The following is a 14019-nucleotide window of genomic DNA, read 5'->3' on the forward strand; positions in this document are numbered from 1 at the left end:
ACACACTGTCAAGGACAGATAGCAGTGGCGCCAGCCTTCCTCAATACATCCACCTCTTCATCATTCTCCAACGTCTCAAGGGTGAAACTTTTTTCTCTATCTGTATAAAAGCTTAAGCTGTGGAACTTTCCCAGTCAGTTGTGGCTGGCCGCCTTTCCTCCCAACAGGATGGGACACCTTTTTTGTACTCTTTTTCATTTAGTTTATAATAAATCCTTTTTTATAAAATCATCATGCTTTGACTGAACAGCATCATTCAACAAGAGCATAAATCATGTCTCCAAATGAGGTCAACTGCAAATTTGCCGTGACACCAGATTATTACATTCCTCGTGCAAAAAGGGTTAATGATTAGGGTTTAGGATTTAGTAATTGGTGATAATGTTCCTTGCCTTGGTTGCCAACCGCCATAAAACAACACAGAAGAAGAAGAAGGTCTGTGTGTGTGTGTTCTTCAAATATCTCTGTGGATCAGCTTCTATAATGACCAGTTTAGATAGTTACTGATGATAATAGTGGTGAAGTTAGACATCAATGACAATAGACAAATTCATCAACTTTCAACAAAACACTATTTTCATTTGCCAATATTACTGAAGTTTTTTTTTTCTTTTGCAGTCAAGAAAAAAAAAAGATCAGACTGAGATGAGAGTTTCAACATGGCTGCTGCTTGGTTCAAGGGTGTGTGACGTCATATTTGTTTGGACTGCAATGATATTGGTAATAAATTATTTCATAAATGCTTTACAGAATCCGTGTGCATCTAAACTGACTATTGTGGATTAATGACACTAAACGAGTCCGGACCAAGTCTGTTCTGGTCTGAGGAGACCCGAATCTGCGAGGACAACAAACTGGAATGGGATTAGATGGGGTTCAACTCCCTACACAAAACCAAAATATATGAAAACACAATATTTATCACACATTTCACAGAAAACCTAAATGTTCCTGACGTCCCACCTTCAAACACAACCTCATTTAACCATCCATGAAAAAGCTACTGAACCTCCCACTTTTCTATCGTAATACATACTTCCTACGGGCACTGACCTAGTAATAATAAATGCAAAAACAATGGGTTCCTACGTCCCATTCCAAGACTTCGGACCCTAATTAATGATTCCAGTAAAAAGGTTTAAAATTAATGTGACAATAAATTAATCACAGGTGTTAAGCTTCACAGATTCTACTAATATGTTTACAGCACTCCTATGAAAAGATTATCAATGTATGAGAATAAGAATCAGATCTCAGCAGTGAGTGTTTTTAATAAATGCTGAGTATGGAGTTTACTAAGCTGATAGAATTCAGCACTAAATGAAAAAGGTCAGAATTGTTTAGTGTTGCATAATGTAGGAGCAGAATAATAATCTGTCAATCAGGTGGTCGATTCTACAAAAATAATACAACCACAGATTAAAACAGCTAAATAACTTCTCTACTCAGGCTAGCTGGCCTTCAAGGTAAGGAGAGGAACTCTGACACCTTTGGATTTTAATGGACTTTGAAGTAGAACGTCTGCTCCACATGTTTGGAGAACACAGTTAAAGTGATGTATCTGATGCTTCCACAGGGAACTAATTTAAATAAAGTTATTTCAGCATTACGTAATGTGTAGAGCAGGAGGTCTCTGAGGGAGGTCCAGTCCTCAGGTCCAGCCTCCACATCCCTGTGTTGGAGCAGGAATAATATATCAGTTGTTCATCAGAGAGGCTGAGGCAGAACGATGCAGAGCTCATCATCTTCTTCTCCTCACTATGAGCACACCTGATGAAGCTGAGCTCTGCTATCCACACCTGGGAAACTCTTCATGCAGGAGGATCGTGCGTTCTCACTCAGTGTCTGTGCTCCTTCACATCATCCTGTCCTCCATCTCTGTGCTCACTCTAACTCTCAACCTGCTGGTCATCATCTCCATCTCACACTTCAGGTATTGACATGTTCTGTTGTTTTATGACTTGTTATGTTGTTAGACTCCTGATGTTTTCTGCTTTGATGATAATTGTTGTATCATATAATGATATCAGTGTGTTTCTCTCTAACTCCTCCAGGAAGCTGCACACTCCCACCAACTTCCTCCTCCTCTCTCTGGCTGTGTCAGATTTCTCTGTTGGGTTTGTCTGGGTTCTTCTGATCCTCCTTATTGATGGATGCTGGTTTTTAGGTGCAGACTGGTGTGTTTTTAATGGTGTTTTAGGTTATGTTGCCGCCTCTGCTTCAATAGGAACTGTTGTGTTGATATCAGTTGATCGTTATGTGGCTGTTTGTGATCCAATGCACTATCAAACTAAAGTCACTAAAAACAGAGCAAAGATATGCATTGTTCTATGTTGGTCTGGTTCTACTGTCTTTCACTGTCTGAGGCAAATTTATACACTGCAAATTATTTGGTTCTTACCAAGAAAAAAAAACTTAGATTTAGAAGTGTTAGATAATTTGTCTTGTTTTAAGAGTTAATTTCTTATTTTAAGTGTTCAACTTTACACTACAATCTTATATCAAGCAAACCTTGTCTTTTTTGTCTCAAATAGGCAGGGAATCTTAAAATGAGGTAAATAACTGTTAAAATAAAATATATTACATCTTTTACCCAAAGTCTCCTCAAATAAATCTTGTTTTAAGATTCAGTAACAAACTCAACTTGCTTGATTCAAGAGTCACACAAAAAGCATCTGAAAAACAGAGTTTATTTCTCTGACTTCAAGCTGATGATGTTCACAAAACTGGCAAAGCAAACAGAAAACAGGCAAACTGGGTTCACCCAACACAATACATGATGTGTATGGTATGATACACCATACAGTACTTATTGTTCCTCCAGATTATTGTCTGTGGGCAATAATGTCACAAAGACTGTATTTTATTGGAACAAAGGTATTGTCTTTGAAACTAACTGGAAAATAGGAAATGCAGTCAATTAGTTCTTTTACAAATTCTGTAGCCTGGGCAACATTGGGAACTGCCACCTCATATGCCAGCAACTCTGGATTCAGATTCAGTGTTTCATAACGTTGGTACTCAAAAGCAACTAAAGAGGAATCTATCACAAAGATATCTTTTATCAGTCCGAACACTGGGAAAGCACCATCTACAGCTACAATAATCATAGATTTCCCACTTATGTACTTATTTCCATTGAGGATGTACCATTTCACAGAGACAACAGATTGCATGACCTCTATGCCTAAAAAATCTTTGACTTTTCTTTTAACATAATCAACATTTTTGACAGCTGAGACAGGCCCTGATTCTCTTTCACTAGCAAAAATTGGATGCTCAGTGCCTATTTCATTTTGACAACATTCAAGGAACTGATTATGGTTTGCAAGCGATTTACATACATTTTTGAAATTTAACTTGGAAGCCCACTGCTTAAAATAGCTATGCTTAGCTTCAAATCGCATACACATACTTCTTACTAAAGGACCAAAAGATATGATTTGGCTAGGTAGATGGAGCATGTAATGCTGCTTGGGAATGACATTGGATTCAGAAAAAAGTTCTTTGAACTGATGCAGATGTTGCTCAATCATGTGCCTGAGCCGCAATACAGTTTCTAATGAAATAACAGGAGCAAGGATAATTTGAACAATCTGAATTAATTTGAAAATAAATTTGACATACTCACTGTCCATATCATTCAAAATGAAAGGTAGTATTTTCAAAAGTATTAACATTTGTCCACATGACTGTTTTATTTTATTGTCATTAGCAGCTAAAGTGCTGACACTAATAGGACATGGCTTATCTCGTATATCTAGAGGTGAGTAAGGAAAAGTTATAATAGCTGAGTTAATCTCATCTAATTCTATCTGTCCTGACAGAATCAGGTTTTTTAACACAAGCTTTATTTCCATTGGTGCAACACCTTCAAAAATTACATGCATTATATCCTGTGGAGTTTGTTTGATCAGGTCAAATGCTGGAAAATCAACTAGCCTGCTTCTTCTGTTAATCCCGTAAGTGGTTTTGAGGGATGCTTTCAATGGTTCTGTGCTTGCTTTGTCTATTTCAAGACATTGCCTGATGTGGTTTTCCAAACTTCTTTCAGCAAACTTATTCTCCTCAAAAATACTTTGCATATCATCAAAGGAGCATTCACAATGTCTACATTTGCTATAAGCAAAACCAACACCTTGTTTAAACCCAGCAAGGTCATGTTGGGCAAGTGTATCTCCACATAAGGCTATCACCGCACCAAACAACTCAATTTCACCATTTGGGGTTTCAATCCGAACACCATTGTAAAGAAGTGTCAGATCTTTTAGGATTCTTTTTAGTATAACATCAACACCGCATTGAGAAATATCATTTGCCTTGGCAATAGCAAGGAGTCTTATAGCAGCCAACTTGGACCTAAATTTTGGATCAATATTCCCTAAAGTGTAATAAAACATCAATAATTTATTTGCAGAGGCATGGGGGCCTAAAGGGTTACATATTTCAATTTCATCGGTGTACAATAGTATTTGCAATGCATTTGGCCTTTGAGAATATAAGGGGTGGGATGTAAAAAGGGCTCCATCAGTAAAATCATACAAGAATCCCTCTCTACTTCTTTGTGGTACAGTGGTCAACATTGTGAAGATTCTAGAATTGGTCAGTAACTGCTTGAGACTTTGAATGAGTGGCACATAGTAAAAACTTTTGTTTCTTAAGGCCATGACCCTTGAAGGACCACGCTTTACCCAACAAATCTTCTGGGACATCACAACTTCCTCTGGGTTGACTGGATTGAATAGTTCCCGGATAGTTTTATTCTGTCCATATGCTGTGGTTGAGAAAGGATCCGTGAATGTATCAAAAGTAGCCAAAGCCTCATCTTGGAGCTGAGCAGTTGTCTCTGGATTCTCTTCAAACACCCTTCTGATTCTCTCCCTCAGTGTGTCAAGGAGAGCAGCTTGGTACTGTTGCACCCCCGAGATGACGCTGTTGACAGTTCTCTGTGAAAATATATATATAAAAAAATATATATATATATATACATATATATTCCCCTCATATAATTATTGCTAACAGGCCCATAGTTAACATTGAAATATAGAAAGGAATTATTACAGTAATTATATTTTTTTATAAACATTGTATAATCAAGGAATTATTATACGATATCAATAGTACCATTAAAGCATTTGTCCATCAAGACAAATTTACCTGTGACAAGTGGCACTGTTCCCGGACACTGATGGCGAATGCCGCTGCAGATCTAGCAATATCAGGTCTGGCTCTGGATGTCACAGCAACAGCCTGCTCCTTCAGAAAGTGATAAAAGTAAGAGTAGATAGACACAATCAGGGTTGATTTGAATTGTTGTTGTTTTTTTGTTTTTCTTACAGTGAAGTGTTTTTTTTTTTTCAAGATTATAAATTAGACTACAACAAACAATGAGTGTGTAAAATTGACTCAGACAGCAGTGTTATTATTCAGCAAGTAAGTACCCAGCTCTAATTACCGAGGTAACCTTAACTTTACTGGGTACTACTTTGTTTACAACTAAAAACTAAATGAACTAAAGCACGTAAATAATACAGTCTATGAGAAAATGTTTCCAATTATTGCCCTCTGTATAACGTTACAGTAGTTGAAAACATTTTGTCCCATTTCTCCTTATGGAGAAAAGCGTGCCATAATACGGACTAATTGATGAGGAACAGGGCGCACGAGAGGGGAAAAAATAATTTTAATCCCACATTTGCCTCACTTGGACCTGAGCAGCTCTATCGTCTCTTCCCAAGGTAAGTGTGAAGTTCGTTCAATTATGTGCGTTTCACGTGAATAACGTCATGTTACGGAGGTAACTTAGCATTCACTGAAGACAATTAGCTTACTGTATATGAAAGAGAGAGTGTGTCATATAGACTGTAAAAAGAAGGTAAGATAGCCTACTCCTGATTAATGCGTGCATTCCCGGTATGGATTCAAGGAAGCCAGGCTTTGAATACACCATTGTATGTGGGAAATAAAATAAAATAAAACAAAACAAAACACTTTACACAAGTCAGCATCACACAGAGAGCAAATTAATTGGCGAGATAGGCCCTCAGAGGTCAAAACGAATGGAATTGTGGAGACTTACGGATTCAAGGCGGCCGACAGCGTCAGGCTGCTGTGACGGTTCAGGTAGAGAGGCACCAGGTGGGACAGCCACAGTGCTGTCCGCTGCAGGGGTGCTACAGCTGGCAAAAACGGACACACCAAATGTTTCCTGTCCCAAAGAGCGAGAAGAAGGCGTCGTACTCCATCCACTTGGTGGGCTTCCAGTCCGAAAATACTGAAGGTGCGTCCGTTTAATGTGGCGAAAGAAGGAGTTGAAAACTCTAAAGTCCTGTTCACATCCATCAATACCACAGTAAACCCAAAAATCCGGGCTGCGACTGTGGCTTGCATTAATGTGGCTTAGTAGGACTTTAAGACTTAGAGCAACAAAGACGAAACAAATCATACACCTCCACGCTGCCATGATGCCGAACCGTCTGTGATGCACCGTTGGCGCCAGGTTTGCTCGGCGATATTGTTGTCGCTGGCTGATGACCCTGAGGGGGAGGGGGGAGGGGGGCACTCATGCTATCATTTGTATTTATTATTTGAACACAAAATTTCTCCGAGTATATGTTATTTCATTAATTTTAAGATGGTAAATGTTTTGTTTTAAAAATCTTTTATTAACAAGCTAATGTTTACATCCTCAGTTCATGTCGGCTCATGTCCTCCAACTGTCCCACCTCAATGACGTCAGGATTTACGTTACGTCCAAGTGATTTCCCCGCTTGAGAAAAAAAAAAAAAAAATTCCCCACTTGAGTAACGGAAGGAGGCACGTTACATTCGTGAAGGAACAGCGGCTCAAGGTCAGTAAACTTAATTGAACTTTTAATATTAGTCGCCAAAATCATATTTTAGAGCAGATTGTTGCTGTGACGGTTACCGTTTCAATTGTTTTTCACCGGGGTACTTGCTTAGCAAGCTAGGTGGTGTTAGCTCATGTGCACTTTTGCATGCTAACTAACGAGCTCTGTTTGGCTGTGTTTTTGCTAGGTAGCCTACCACGTGTTGGGCCTAATTCGTCGGGGAGCCGATGAATCTTGAATGGATATTTTTGACGATGCCACTGTATCGGTCTTGGAGGGTAAGTCACAAATAAAGTTTATATTTGATGTATAGGTGCTTTTGGCATGTAGTTTGTAGGAATAATAATAAAAGCTGATAGCTAAAGAAAACCAAATTAGTAAATTTGCTATTCATTATCTGATTTTTTGAGTAATAGCCACAGTTGCAGCTCAAATGTGCTGATTAATAATTTAAATGAATTAATTAAATTAGTTAATGTAAATAAATAAAAAAAATTAGAGGTGGGCATAGATTAATTTTTTTAATCTAGATTAATCTCACTGTAATCTTGGAGTTAATCTAGATTAATCTAGATTAAAATGACTCATTTGAATTCTCCCGAAGGCCCTCAGAATATGCGTGCTCCCCAAATAATCACTAAAAGTAGCCTAAGTCTTTGAGTTTATTAGCCCAGGGGCTCATCTCCTGTCTCCAAAATGCAAAAATATCACGGTTTCATGATATCACGGTATTATGATAGCGGTCTTTTTTTTTTTTAAGAAAAAAAACTTTTCAATTGAACAGTCTCATATTTTTAAACAATATATAGAAAACAAAACAAAACAACATGTGCTTCTCAATTATTTTAGTCATGTTAGAGGAAACTAGCTGGTGTTATTCACCTTAGCAATAAAGATTGATGAAAGAAAAAAGTTGTTGATAACTTCTTTTTTTTACTGAGGTAGATATGGTTACTAGCATGCTAAAATAAATCATCATTAGCATGCTAGTTACCATATGTGCATCAGTTTAAAATAAAAACATTACAAAAGGATAGATGAAGAAGATAAGATATCTGCCAAGGTAACAAGATAATTTCACTAATACCAGACGTTAGCAAGCTCATTTCACCTCGTTCATTTCAAGACAGCATTAACTTTACCTTGAATTTAGCAACAACAGGGTGATGCTCCCTAACATGCGCTGTCATATTCCATGTAGGCTGCCACTGTTCGTTTTGAACATCGGGCGGACTTCTTCTTCCAAGCCGTGACCGTATGGCTTTTAATAGTAGCTGAAGTATTCACAAACAGCCGACTTGGTTCGCTTAGACGGTGGAAAAAGTTCCGGGGCTCGGACATCACACAACCTGCCTGTCACTCTCACAACACACGCAGGTGCGCGGGGGGGCGCCGTGCGCGGGGGGAGGGGGGGGGGGGGGGGGGGGGCGCCGTGCTGAGCCGCGCTGCAGCTTCACGGCATGAGAGACCTCTCATGCCTGACGAAACGTCACATTTAAAAAAAAGGAAAAAAGCGCTCATAACGCAGGAATTGTGACCCTTGAAACTGGTAACCGGCTAATGCCTGGACCCAGCTCCCAACTCAACTTTGAGAATAGATTAACGGCGATATTTTTTTTATCGCCGACAAGATGGCTCACGTTAACGCAGCAAGTTAACGCCGATAATGGCCCGCCTATAAAAAAAATATGACCAACACTGAACTTATGGCATAAAGGTAGCCCAATGTTTAAAGTCCAGACTTTAACATTTTTACCCTTGATTTTATTTGGGGCTGGCATCTTTGTGAGATAGGCTTATGATTATTTTCGCTGACTTTAAGGAGGCTTCATAGCACAGACAACTAGTTAAACAGTTTACAAATGTGTTGGAGCTCAGAGGGAGAGATAAATGGCACCTCTTTATGTTGCTTGGTACTGTAGCTTGGCATTGCTTCATCTTAAGGTATTTATTTGTCATATTACAGCTGCCGGTGTTGATGAGGAGGCTTTGAAAGGCCTTAGCCGGGAAGACCTGAAGGATCTTTTTCCTGGTCCTGGACATTTTCTCAGAAGAAAGAAACTTTGGGAGTTCATCAATCAAAATGTAAACACAAATTGGAATAAATAATAGTTATTAAAATTAAATTGTACCATATTTTAATGGTCCTAATGCATTTTGTTTTCATCCTACATAATCCTAATAGTGTGAAAATACCACGGACCAAGATGCCAGCACTTGCAGTGGAAGCGGGATTATGCCCTCAACTAGCTCCATGCCACCATGCCAGCCGCAAGCCTCCACCCCCATATCTGCTGAGAAAACAATGAAAATGCCAGACCCTCCAGAGTATGTGGTGTACACAGATTCAGAGTTAGACATGGTGCGTAGTCAGTACTTTGCATTGCTCTGCAATGGAAAGGAAAAGAACTACAAGATGTCAAAGGAGCTATGTTGCAGACTTGTAAGGAACACAATCACTAGCATGGTTGCAATCCTGCGTGCTAGTCCCATGGGTAAACAAGCAAGATACCCCTCCAAACTGGAAATGAGAGCCATGTCACAGAAGATTGTCGACTATTATCCTATGTTACGTGATGCTGACACAAATATGCCATATGTAAGTAATATTTTTCATTTTTCTCAACCAAAACTGTGGACAGGTCAACAACAAGACAAACAATTTATCTAACATTCTTTCACCACAGCTGACCATCTACACCAAAATGTACAAGCGACTCCAGAATATGAGATCTCCAAGGAAGAGGCAGGGCTCCGTACCACAAAGAGGAGCGGCCAAGACAGCTCTCTTCAGCGCAGACAACCAGGACATGGAGACAGATTGGACAGACACAAGCTACTCGAGTGATAATACCATACTTCTTGAGAGCAATGATGACATCAGCGAGGACAACTCTGCAGGTATGCAAATTGTGGGAAAAAAATGAAAGGGTGGCCGTCATACAAATTTGTTTATGACTAAAAATGTTTAATCATGTAATGAAACTATAGTTGTCCACATTTGTTGAACCAGAGTTCATGGCTAGACATGCACTGTGTTTATATATGCCCATTTTGCCCTGTCATATAATTGTATTGAGAATTTTTTCATTATTTCTAAAAAAAAAAGCATCCCCACTACCACTCCCCTCTGTGCGAAAGAAGCCAAAGAGTGGCACCAAAACATCACTGCTGCCATCCGAGTCAGCCTCATGCTCCGCACCCACGACTGTGATTGCTTCACCAACCACGTCTGCTTCACCAGCCACGTCTGCGTCACCAGCCACGTCTGCATCACCAACCACGCCTGCAAAGGATGTTTTTGGTAAGCCCACCTCAGCACACCTCTCAGCCTGTCATCCATGAAATTGGATTAAAGTTTCCCAAAAAATAGTGCATTGTATTTTAACCACGCTTTATTTCCCCTGTGTTGTTGTTAAAGTGTTAACATTGAAATGTCTCGGCTTGGTTTTTTGTCATTTCAGTGGGCCAGGACAGTCTGAAGATGCAGGCTAGGCACTACAGAACATTGAGCAACATGTACAATAAGCCCAATGCAAAACCCAATCAAAATGATGTTGCTCAAATTTTGGACCTTGAGTTTGAGGCCAGACGGGCTTTCATTGATGCAGATGTTACAAAGGAAGAGGACCGACCTGCAAAAATCTTTGAGGCATATCCATGCTTCAAAGATGTTCGAAATGTATGTTGGTTTGTTGTACTTGAGTTACTGTGTATCCATCTGTGTACTGAATTTCAATGCATTGTTAACTGTTGAACTGTGCACAATGCTGTTTTAGGCAATGGATGAGCTGCGGCGCATAGTAGGTGGCACCAACAGCAGATACATTGAGGAAGTAAAAGGAAGATGGGCAGAATTCTGTGCCAAGGTGCAGTTCTACGGTGTGTGGAAGAAAGTCCTGAAACCACCTTTCCCTTTGGATGTCCGCAGTGGTAAGTTGCTGTTCCATACAATATGTATATGTATTGATATTTGTACAACATTCAGACCATTCTTTTCATTCTTATATTCTTTAGTGGATTTCACACTCGCCCTCTTCAATGCACTCCCATCCCTCTTCCCCTCACCAACTTCACCACCAAAGAAGCTTGGGAATAGCTGTGAGGCACTTCTTCATATCCTGAAGGTGAGAAATGTTTGTGTTGATTCCTTACTGTCCTCTTTGAAGTGCCTTTATTTTCTCACATTATTGTGCTTGTTCACATTTAGTAACAATACACCTAAGTTCACAGTTATAGATATGACCTAATTTATGTCAAAAGGGGAAAACAGAAGTGCCTCTAGTGTCCCTCAAATGGTGTTGACAGAAGGAAATAACAAAAAATGTTTTGCAAAACCTTTAATTATTTCATTCATTCATTCACTGATGAAACATTAGCACCTTGCATCAGCTTGTATCAGGTATTAATCAATCCTAAATTCCTACATCAGTTTAACATGTTCCCCCCTACACTATTGTAAAGCAATTCATCTGATAATAACGAGTGTGAGTTTTTAAACGTGAATTTAAATTTAAGAGTGCTCAAGTCATTGGTTGCAACCTGATAGTTTCATTTTAAAAATGATCATACACTTTCAATACATTTTTATGTCTTCTCACTCTCTACGCATTGTTCTTTTTTTTCTGTTCCAGTCAGGCGAAGACCCCACCCTGTATCTGGAGAAGCGTCCTCTCTCCTCCCCAGTTCTGCTTTTTGATGGATCAACCACCATCGTGGCTGTTGGTAATGTACCTGTGACCACCCTTCCACAGGAAGATTTCTCAGAAGGGATGTTGGTGCTATTGGCATACTACTACACGTTGCATTTAACATACCCTAAATGTGTTGCAACGCTCCTCTCTGTTATTCAAACAGAGGTCATTGGTGACACAATCCACGATCAAGATGCCACTAGTGCATATAAGAAAGCAATGGCTGATTGGAAATCATTCATTGACAAGTAGCTGAATGTCAAGCAGTATTTTGTCTTGTCATTCATTGACAAGTAGCTGAATGTCAAGCAGTATTTTGTCATGTCAGTTGTTCTTGTTATTGTTACCCATGCCTTACAATGGTTTTGTGTATTCCACAAGTTTATTACAGTGTCACTTAATTATTTGCTTGAATTGTTTTACCTCATCGAGGCCTGCACTGTAAAATGTAACTAATGGTTTCAACTTAAAAATATGAGCGAAAGGGCTTAAAATTTCAAGTTAAGTGAAAGAAAAAAAGACGCTACGGTCGCGGCCGCACCCCTGTTTCAGTTGAGTTGTCTGAACTAGCAAATCTGTTTAATTTGAATTAAAAATGTAAGTTGTGTAAATATTTTGTGTCATTTGATTTATTAATTGATTGAACTGCTTGGTTGTTATTTGAATTTGCAAATCTATCTTAGTTTAATTCATTTTCAAGATAAACCTGCTTGGATTAAGACAGAGTTTAGTCATTCTTCACTAATAGTGTAGTATTTTTCTCTAAATTTAATATTTTTCTTAACTAATCTTCAGCTAAATTTGCTAAAAGTAAGAAAGATTTTGTTTGTAATTGCTTATATTTAGTATATTTCACTTATTTTGAGGCTGTAAAAAGTTACTTTTTTAAGTAATCTCATTTTAAAACCAGCATTTTATGCGTAAATTTAGTTATGTTTCACTTATTTCTAGGCTGTAAAAAGTTACTTTTTAAGTAATCTAATCTTAAAAACGAGCATTTTATGCTTATATTTAGTATATTTCACTTGTTTTGAGGCTGTAAAAAGTTACTTTTTAAGTAATCTCATCTTAAAACCAGCATTTTATGCTTAAATTTAGTATATTTCACTTGTTTAGAGGCTGTAAAAAGTTACTTTTTAAGTAATCTCATCTTAAAACCAGCATTTTATGCTTAAATTTAGTATATTTCACTTGTTTAGAGGCTGTAAAAAGTTACTTTTTAAGTAATCTCATCTTAAAACCAGCATGTTTGGCTTATTTTAAGCCTTCCAAACACCTCTGTAGACATGCTTATTTCTAGATTTAACAATCTTAATTTAAGAAATCTTGTCAAGTGAAATTATCTTGCTGCATGGACAGATAATTTCACTTGTTTTGAGTACATTTTCCCTCAGATTTAGTGTTTTTATCTTGTTTTTAGACCCCCCTTTTTTGCAGTGTAACATAGAAAATCCAGGTCAGTTTGATTCCTGTGCTGGAGAATGTATGATTTATGTCCATCCTGTTGCTAAAATTATGAATGTTGTTCTCAGTTTCTTCATTCCAGTCAGCATCATAGTGGTCCTGTATGTGAGAGTGTTTATAGTGGCTGTGTCTCAGGCCCAGGCCATGCGCTCTCATGTTACAGTGGTGACACTTCAGAGTTCACTGAAGGTTAACAGGTCAGAGCTGAAAGCTGCTAGAGCTCTGGGTGTAGTGGTTGTTGTGTTTCTAATGTGTTTAACTCCACTTTACCTTGCTGTACTTACAACAACGTTTGGACTGAAAAGTGCATCATCTTACAGTTTTGTTACAGGTCTGGTTTTGTTCAACTCTCTGCTTAACCCTGTGATCTATGTGTTTATGTATCCCTGGTTCAGGAAATGTGTGAAATGTGTTTTTTCTCTTCAGATCCTGAAGTCTGGCTCCAGTGAGGCCAACATACTGTAAAGAGGAAAAGTCAGGGACAATGTGCTGCTGGATTTAATACAGTCACTGTAAAACTGTGATGATGTGTGATGAATGTTTTTAGAGTTCTGTTTACTTTAGCCATGAATGAAAAGAAAACACCTGCTGATGTTTCTAGAAAATGATTTCACACATTGTATTTGATATTATGAAGTCAAAACTGTTTATCATTATTAAAGTTAAAACCAACTTGGGGATGTTTTACAGTGGAATGTTATTGTTTCAGATGAAACTAATGTGCATTAATCACACAAACATTCATGCTGGAGTTATTGATCTAATTTTCACTTTCATAATTCCAGTCAGCATCATATTGGTCCTGTATGTGAGAGTGTTTATGGTGGCTGTGTCTCAGGCCCAGGCCATGCGCTCTCATGTTACAGTGGTGACACTTCAGAGTTCACTGAATGTTAACAGGTCAGAGCTGAAAGCTGCTAGAGCTCTGGGTGTAGTGGTTGTTGTGTTTCTAATGTGTTTAACTATATTTTACTTTGTTTCACTTAAAACAGGGTTTGAAGAGAAAAGTCT

At 38.5% G+C, this 14019-nt stretch overlaps 1 protein-coding gene across 1 annotated transcript; it reads left to right on the top strand.

The window, feature by feature from the left end:
• Positions 1-1629: 1629 nt before the first annotated feature.
• On the top strand, positions 1630-13502 carry LOC114460186 (trace amine-associated receptor 3-like). Its single transcript, XM_028442214.1, has 3 exons — positions 1630-1933; positions 2055-2117; positions 13435-13502. Exons 1-3 carry the CDS (start codon positions 1761-1763, stop codon positions 13439-13441), a joined length of 243 nt encoding a protein of 80 aa, XP_028298015.1. The 5' UTR covers positions 1630-1760; the 3' UTR covers positions 13442-13502.
• Positions 13503-14019: the final 517 nt, after the last annotated feature.

This window comes from Gouania willdenowi, unplaced genomic scaffold (genome assembly GCF_900634775.1).
Source record: "Gouania willdenowi unplaced genomic scaffold, fGouWil2.1 scaffold_418_arrow_ctg1, whole genome shotgun sequence".
NCBI lineage: Eukaryota > Metazoa > Chordata > Actinopteri > Blenniiformes > Gobiesocidae > Gouania > Gouania willdenowi.